Source organism: Brassica oleracea, chromosome C7, assembly GCF_000695525.1.
Source record: "Brassica oleracea var. oleracea cultivar TO1000 chromosome C7, BOL, whole genome shotgun sequence".
Taxonomy (NCBI): Eukaryota; Viridiplantae; Streptophyta; class Magnoliopsida; order Brassicales; family Brassicaceae; genus Brassica; species Brassica oleracea.
Genome location: NC_027754.1, coordinates 40374369 through 40383865, shown reverse-complemented (window position 1 = coordinate 40383865; position 9497 = coordinate 40374369). Strand labels below are relative to the sequence as shown.

At 32.3% G+C, this 9497-nt stretch overlaps 1 protein-coding gene across 1 annotated transcript in view; it reads left to right on the top strand.

Annotated features, from left to right (window-relative positions):
- The window catches only part of LOC106303291, a 3046-nt gene extending 1694 nt beyond the window's left edge, over positions 1 to 1352 (top strand). The window contains exon 2 of the mRNA XM_013739603.1: positions 37 to 1352. Within this exon, the coding sequence (XP_013595057.1) occupies positions 37 to 1352 (1316 nt within the window). The remainder of the gene's footprint in view (positions 1 to 36) is intronic.
- Positions 1353 to 9497: the final 8145 nt, after the last annotated feature.

The following is a 9497-nucleotide window of genomic DNA, read 5'->3' as shown; positions in this document are numbered from 1 at the left end:
CTTTTGGGATTCCAATTTCTGGTGGCGTTCATTCAGGTAGTCCATCTTCTGGAGGTAATAATTCATGGGGGCAAACAGTAAATGGACAATGGGGTCAACAACCACGTGCTCCGCAATGGGGTACACCACCATCTTCTCATCAATGGGGTACACCTCCAGCTGCTCAACAGTGGGGTACACCACCAGCTGCTCAACAATGGGGTGCACCACCAAGTATGCAACAATGGGGTACACCTCCAACTTCTCATCAATGGGGTACACCACCAACTTCTAATCAATGGGGTACAACATCGAATGCTCAACAATGGAGTTCACCATCGGTGGCTCCAAAAGATCATGACGCTTGTCTTCAATTACTGCGAATGTCACTTGATTGCTTTAGAACATTGTGTCATCAACTGGAAGCAACTTATGGATTACAACCAACACTGAATGTAAGCATTGAAGAGAGTGTAGCTATGTTTCTACGTATATGTGGGCACAATGAAGTTCAGCGAGATGTTGGATTACGATTTGGTCGAACTCAAGAAACCGTGAAGAGGAAATTTTTTGAAGTTCTTAAAGCAACAGAGTTACTTGCTTGTGACTATATCCACACTCCAACACGGCAAGAACTCCATAGGATTCCCGAAAGACTTATGGATGGAAAATATTGGCCATTTTTTAGTGGATTTGTTGGAGCGATGGACGGGGTTCATGTGTGTGCGAAGGTCAAGCCAGAGTTACAAGGAATGTATTGGAATCGACATGATAGAACATCATTTAATATCATGGCCATTTGTGATATAAATATGTTGTTCACATATGTTTGGAATGGAGCCCCAGAATCTTGTCATGATACATCAGTTCTTACGATGGCGCAAAACTATGATCCTGAATTTCCGTTACCACCACCGGATAAGTATTATGTTGTTGACTCTGGCTATCCAAATAAACAAGGTTTTCTTGCTCCATATAGATCTTCACGAAACATGGTCGTTCGATATCATATGTCACAATTCGAAAATGCTCCTCCTCCTCGGAACAAGCAGGAATTTTTTAATCGTTGGCATGCATCTCTGCGTTCAGTTATTGAAAGGACATTTGGAGTTTGGAAAAAGAAATGGAGGATTCTTTGTGATTTTCCAAGATATAATATTGAAGTGCAAAAAAGAGTGGTATTGGCTACAATGGGTCTGCATAATTTTATTAGAATTTCGAATTTTGTGGATGATGATTTTGCAGAAATAATGGGACAAACACATATTGGAAACACCGAAGCAGAGATTGATACAAATGAGATGAAAACACCAGATATAGCTAACGGGGATTTGATGAATAATATCAGAGAACAAATTGCAAATTTACTATGAGCAAATAAAAATACTATGTGATATGTTTTACAAATGTTGTATTTAAATTTATGTTATTTTTTTATAATATATTATGTATTTGTTGCATTAATTTTTTTAATAAAAGACAGTATCTGAAAATTAAATAAAATTTTTTACATTTCAAATTATAATTTGAACCACCTTTTATCCGCTTTCACCATTCAAACAAATATTTTAAACCATTAGATCCGCTTGATCCGCTCTTGTTCCGCTAGATCCGCTAGATCCACTCTCGTTCTACTAAATCCGCTAGATCCGCTAGATCCGCAACGCTTGATCCGTTTTTTTCATTCGGAGCCTCAGAGGCGGATCCATGTGTATTAATGGTGGGTCAGCTGACATCCTTTAAATAATAAAAGTCCAATTTGTTATAAAAAAACTGTTAAGAGTCGATAGTTCTATTGGTAAAATCTTCAAAACTAACACCCATAAATTCGGATTCGACACCACATGACATCCATTTTACTTGTTTTTTGCTATTTAAAGCTCATTAACATTTTTTGACCCATGTTAAAAAGAATTCTGGATCCGCCACTGGTTAAACATCAGTCTGCATATATAAAATATTTATCCAGTATGCATCCAGTGAACACAAAATACATGAAACTTATAATATTCAAAAATATGTATAGAATTCAATCATATTGGAGCTAATGGAGTCAGTTCTGTAACGAAAAGATATTCTGTTTCTAAATAGTTTATCCATTTATCTTTCTTTCTTTTTTCGTAAAATGTTAAATTTATTATACCAAATTTTGATTTTTGATAGATTTTACGAGAGATAACTAGTAGCAGATTTACATAAATTAAACTAAACAAACGATGCAAAACACAACAACTTTAACTAAGACCGAAATTGAATGACTAGAGACGGAAACCAACGAGATGAGCTCGAACCAGGGAATATGGAAAGGACCGCAAAGGACGAGCCGGTTGCCACGAGACCGAGAGAAAAACGCCTTCAAATCTTGATGCTACGAGTCTTACAGCTTCTGAAACACCAGCAGAACACAAACCACTCCAAGAATCACGAGCACAAGCTCACTAACCCAACTGACCTTCTACCGCTGGTGCATTTATCTTCATGACCATTATGATGCCTGCTGTTTATTCTACTATCCATACACATCACCTGCATGGTTAAAACATATTTGTGGATGTGCTATATCAAATTTTGAATGTGCAAGACATATTTTCCTCCACTTACAAAAGCAATCATATGCCTTAATAGATAGTGATTATCGTTTGAGTAACGTTGTTAAAAAGTATTAAGAAAAATAATAATTAAGAGTATTAGTTCTAAAAAAAAGGAATATTGCTAATAATTTCTTTTTGTTAAAAAGAATATTGCTAACGACCCTACATTCCTATGTCAATTAATTAAGTGGAAATTTAGTGGATCACTCGTTAACTATCAACCCATTGCGGTTAATGGAATAAAAAGAGCTCTATCCCACTGGTTAATATACTAATGGAACATTAGTATACAAGACTTCAGACTAGTCTATTATTCTTGCATACGACCATTTCTTCTCTACTATTTAATATTCTCCTAAATGATCTGCTACATGTTCTTTATTTGCCATCATTTGATCATTCTTCTTAGCTAAAGTTTTTCCTTGTGCTTTCTCAGTTTAACTTTAGATCATTTTGGGATATAAATTTTCATACCGGTTGGGAAATTGAGTTACTATAAGGTGTCTCTTATCTTAGACAAATCACTAAGTGTGTCGTGTCGTTTAGCTTATACGAAAAATTAAATGTAGTATCATATCAAGTGTAGTATTTGTTTACTACGCATTCAGTTGCAACGGAAGCAGGAGTATGGCTAGGGAATTTTTTAATAAAGCTCAATCTCTTCGTACTTTAAGATGATCTTATCACGAAGATAGTTTTTCCTCATAGATTCTAGTTTGGTCTTTATAGAAATTTACATATAACAGTAGTCGATTAGCATAAATCCAGATCTTGATAGTGCGTGTGTGTATCTAATGCAGCAACCAATATTATCATGGAGAATGTTAATTCTATAAATGTCTTAAATCTCCGTGTTCCCGTAAGTATATATTTCTAAATTTAAAATTGTCTAGTTAAAAATAATCATGCCTTCAGTAAAAAAAAATATTCTATACGCACAAATGACATCAAAATTAAAGGACTTCTTATTTTATCCTAAAACATTTGTGCCATACGCTAAATTATGTCTATTTTATTCGCCTAAAATATTTAATTCACTACGATTTTGAAGATGGACACGCATCAGTAATGATCCTGTTTGCATTTTCCAAAACTATAAACAATACTTCTGAGTTCTCTGACAATCCAGCCATTCTTTACAATCTTTATAGAAGAATCGTTACAATGAATGGTGTATATATAATATATTGATGGCTCTGCTTTTTTACATTTGATTATTAGAGCGGTTCATGAGTAGTTGTGAGTATGTTTCACAAAACTGTATATTAATAAACAAATTAAAGCAAGAGAAAGTGAAATTCTTGTTATGCATTTTTTTTGCTTAAATTTGGTGCAAGCATTTCTGTTTGCATAGGACATTACAATTGCTATATATGCGGTTCTTTATTACTATTTGCCAGTGCAATATATTTATTTTATGTCAGGTACCGGACTTTGAAGAACAAATAACAACATTTGTATATATCAAGATAAACTTTATGCACACTTTAAGAATTTACCATTCCAAACTCTTTTAAAGGCAATAAAGCAATATGTAAATATATATATATACACATAACTCTATATAGATAAATATGTTATGAAATGTAAAGTATGTAACAGAGTGGGCTACCGCCATGTCTCTGTGGAGCATATATTGTGGTTTATGAAGTAAATGAAGGTCAAGTCTCCGTTTAACCTAATTAAATGGGTCATACCACCTGGAAATATTTCTTATTAGTCTTAATTATATACGAAAAAGCTATGTTAACAAACCTGGAGATGTTCTTGAATATATTCTTAAGATTAAAAGTGTCATGTCATCGACGTGTAAAGTATTTCGGCTTGCATATATATCTTAAGGAACAAAATGACGGTATTTGACTTTGTGCGTATGAAATCACCAAGTGACCGAAAAGGTTTAAAACTGTATAAATATCATTTTGTATCGGAAAGAATAGTGGCACATTATATTATTATGGTGAGCATATATTTGGTATAGGACTATAGGTATAGCTAAGTATTTCTTTTCGTAATGTCTACCCTGCTCCAAATACAGACTAGTAGTGAGATCTTTATGGATGCTCGTCTTTATACAAATATTTAATACTCATGATAACTGAAAATTTATACTAAATTATGTTTTTTTCTAAAAATATCAAAATATTATGTTATCAAGAATTTTGTTTGTTTGTTTATAGAATAATAATTTTAATGTAACTAATTCATTTATATCGGATATGACTACTTGATCTTGATTTTAGTACATGTAGTCGTATAATCACACTGTATATTGCATCCTTAAGCTGTTGGTATTCTAACATTCAAAACGGATCGTCAAAGCCGGATATGTTCTTGATAACTCATAAAATATGTAATCTGTTTCATTAACAAAATAACTTTGATCAGCGATTTGACATTTGTACATGAAAGTGGCACCACAAAGCTAAAGCGCTTCATTAAACGTTTTCATCCACTCCTCCGTTATCATGGTCCTAAGATTGCCTAATATTTGCCACTCACTCAAAATAAACATTGTATTGATATTCTGGTCCATGAACCGAAAGTACTTCATTCATCTATTATTTAAATATCGTGATTGGTCTTTCCAGAATACTATTCCAATCGAATTACAAGAATTTTTACAACGTGATACTTTTAAGTTGCATATGAATAAATAATATATCAGCCATTTAAAACACTGTGTTTCTACTAACGGACAATGTATATCATTTGGCGGTTTCCTAATTTGGACTAGCGTTTGATTACTCTTACAACTTAATGGTGAAAATCTGGTGGAAGCTCCAAACCCGAACAATACAAATGATTTATATACTTAATAATAAAATATGATTAATCTATCTATTTGTCTTATCGGAACCTTAGCTAGTGTTGTAACGTTATAGATTTTAGTTAATAATGATTTGTTAGTCTAATTTATTTATGGCTTTTGAACAGTTTGCATGTTTTTAATCAAAGGAATTTATATCTCAAATAGGATTTGCCAAAAGAGGAAATTTCTAAGAAAAAGAAACATTTGGCAAATCGAATTGATAATACATGTTTTTATCAAGTTGATTAATAACACTGTACATGTTTTTAATCAACCTGGTAAAAACATGTACAGTGTTATTAATCAACTTGATAAAAACATGAATTATCAATACGATTTGCCAAATGTTTGTTTTTTCTTAGAAATTTCCTCTTTTTGACAAATCGTATTCGAGATATATAAATCACCCCCCTCCCCCATAAAGGATATAGCATATGGGACCAAGCGAAGTTCGGTTGCAAGAAAAAAAAGTCTCAAATTGCTTAAAGCACAAATCAAATACGAAATATTTAAGAGCAACTTAGAAAAAGTTACATGAAAAAATAATTACCTAACAAAAATTTCAAACAAATATGTATATCTTTGATTATATATCAGATAATTAGACCTTTAATCTTTTTGCACATACAACAAAATAATTTTGCTGAACATGGAAAGTTTAAAGTTAACATGACAGCGAACTTAAATTAAACCAAGGTGGTCTGCCATACATGAAAAGGCATCCATGATTTTAACCATATAATCATTTGAAAGTTCTCTTCTATAATAGTTTTGAATAAATTAACCAGAATTTGCAACCGATAAGTTTAGTATTGTATAAATCCTTTTAACATACACATACATATGTATTTTGCTCATTGTCTTAAAAAAAAAATGTTTAGATGGCACCTAAACGTCTGCCTGGACGGGACACTGAAAATAACCAAAATCATTAACTTATCCAATTCAAATAACTTAAATCAGTTTAAATTATTTTAAATGAGTTAAAAAAAAATCGATATAAACTGGTTTAAAATTAGTTAAATAAAGAAACATAATAATTTCAAATGAATCATGAGTTTCATTTGGTTATACTGTCAAATTATTTATAAGTAATCTTTTTTCTTTTTTTTTGTTTTTGGTATAAATTCATGAATTTGTTTTCTTTCTTTCTTGTAAATGAATATATAATTCGATTACGCATGCATCCATAACTCTGAATAGTTCGTCTAGGCACTAGATTTCAACAAACGTCTGACTAAAGTTTAGCAAGTTCTTAAACATTCGTTTTGTATATCCGTATTATTATTTTGGAAGAAAGGAGGCACTGAATGTATTATAAAGATCACGAGCCACCCATTTCTTTTTATTATTATTCTCTTGGAAATCACTTAAATTAGTTGATGAATGGGACCAAAATACATAAGTATGAAATAAAAGAACCCAATTTCAGAGGTTTAATTTTCACACATACATAACAGTCATACTCAACATTAAGTAGATCAATAGACACCCAACTAATCACCAGTAGTAAAAAAAAATCTTGTCCAAAGAGCTAAATCACAAGAGTTCAAAAAAAAAAAGTCTTGTTCAAACAAAACAAAAACTCTATTGTATCACTGTTTACCTCATAATGATGGTTTTATTAAAGATTATATACATATACGCATTCACAAAACATTGATGTTAATTAATTGCATAAGTGGGAACCAGTGACATGTGTCGAGACCACTAACTATAGCTTTAGAGAAAGTAATTAGAAAAAGTGAGTGAGTGACTGTGAGTGAGTGAGTGATAAGGAGAGGAAGAGCTTAATTAGGACGAAGAAAGACAAGTGGAGTTAATTCCAATATTCCAGTTTGGGAAAAGGGATTGTGCGGTGATGTCATCAACAGTCGCCGTCGGCAAGAAGTTGTTAACGGCTGACGTCCTCCCGGTGGTGGAGGTGGCGGCTGTTTTATTGGTGGACCACGTTTTAAATTCTCCATCCATACTATATCAATTGATGTTATCAAGAAAAATTTTATTGATAGTTATATGAAGAATCAAGGAAAGATATGATTTCAAGTTTGACTAGCTCATTTCTGATGTATAATATAGCTTAATAACATGTAGGAGTATTTAGAATATCAAAAAGTATTATTGGAAATGTATTCTTAAAAAATGGTTGGAAGAGATAGAATACATGTTATTAGTATATTTACTTTTTTGAAAAAGATATTTAGTATATTTAGAATAACTATCCAAATGATAAAAGTTGGTTTGGCCTTAGAATATTTTCGATATTTACGCATAATTCTGGATATATTAGGAAACTTTTTTGTAGATAATTTTAAGATTTAGGAGTTTCAGGGCCGGCCCCGAGATTTAGGGGGCTGTAGGCGGTTTTTAAAAATTACAGCTAAAAATTTTTTTTTGGTAAATTTGGGAGCCTAAAAAAAAATTTTTGGGGGTTTTTTTTTATGTAATTTTTTTCAAATTTTTTGGGGGCCTAAAGCCAATATTTCGTTAGGTTTTGCCCAGGACCGGCCCCGAGGAGTTTATAGATTTCACTACGGAAAAGGTTGAAGATTAGGGATTGTATGTGATATCTTTCAGATGGTGATCATTTCACCATCTGAACAATATGGTTATTATATACTATTCAGTGGAAGCTTTGAGCAAGGACCATCTGCGCAATACTCAATAGAATCCAAGGCGAACCAGGGACACTAGTATTTTGATAGAAACTTAAGAACGTATTTAAGATTTATTCATAAATAACACACTGAGAGACTAAGAGCCTATCTAGACTCTGCTACTGAGCTAGACTAACGTTCTAAAATGCCAAACAAAAGAAACAAATAATACAAACCCTAGCCGTCGAGAGAAAAAGAGAGAGATTTTTTTTAGTTTCAAACCGATGGCCGGAGGCTTCTATAGCTCCGACATCAGCTTGTTTGATTCGTTTTGCTTCTTTTTCTTTGATTTGTTTTACTTTCTATCATTTGGTTTGTTTGATTGTCAATTTATTTTAAATCTGACAAAAAAAACTATTATTCTTTTGTATGTTTCTTCCAATAGATTTGGTAAGACAAAAACTTCGGTTCAATTGAACCGTTTAGAAAAGGTAATTAACAGATCTATTGCGGATGGCGACGGATCTTACCGGCTTCAATCGTTGATGGTTCTTCATTTGATGGTGATGGAGTTCTTGTTGTAAACTATGGTTACTTCGAAAGGCAACACCGAATTCTATGGAATGGTAATCTCTTTGACTCTATTATTTTCAATAGAGAAATATAAAGAGTTGTCTCGTCTCGGGGACTCCTACTGGAGTATTAAAAAGAGAGTGACAATCGTTCCCAGTTCAGTTTGAAATGTGGTGGTTTTGGATTAATATGAAGATTATCTTCATTGAGATTCAGCTATTCTAAAAGCAAATATGAAGTTTTTATATGAAAAAATCTTTGGTCATTCATACGCAAAATAGATTTGTGTTAGTTTACTTTGGATCCCTGCTGGTGTATCATTTTTCTATATTTGTTTTGCTAGTTCTCATTGTTCAGAATTTTTTGCCTAGAAGGCTTAATAATACAATCGACAGAAAAAAACAAATAATACAACTTGCATGAAAATGTAGCCATTTGGAAATTAGAGGCCTTTAGGGCCAGAAATGGAAGGTGGGTTTATAGCTTTAGACGTCTCGAGATTTTGGTGATAAGGCCTGCCTTCTATAAGCTTCTTTGAATTAAGCGTCTAATGAATATGCTCGTTTGTGTATTAATGAGCCACTACGATAAGACCTCCGCAAAATTTATTTTTATATATTATCGATAGTTTTTTTTATATATTGGATCATTTTATTTATATATATAAAATATTTTTTGTTGTTATTATATAATTTTTTTCCGATGGATCGGATCAATTTTTATCAAAAATAATGTAACAAAACTATAATTAATACATCATGGGTTGATCGGATTGGACATTAAACAAATTATGACATAAAAACCTTATTTTTTCCATCGAACACATTCTTGAAAAAAGTGAACAGTATTATTTTCACAGTTGAATTATTTTGATTTTTATCTTCCATATGGTTTTGAAAGCTTTCAAATCAACCATCGAATTGATACATGTCATTTTAATGTTTT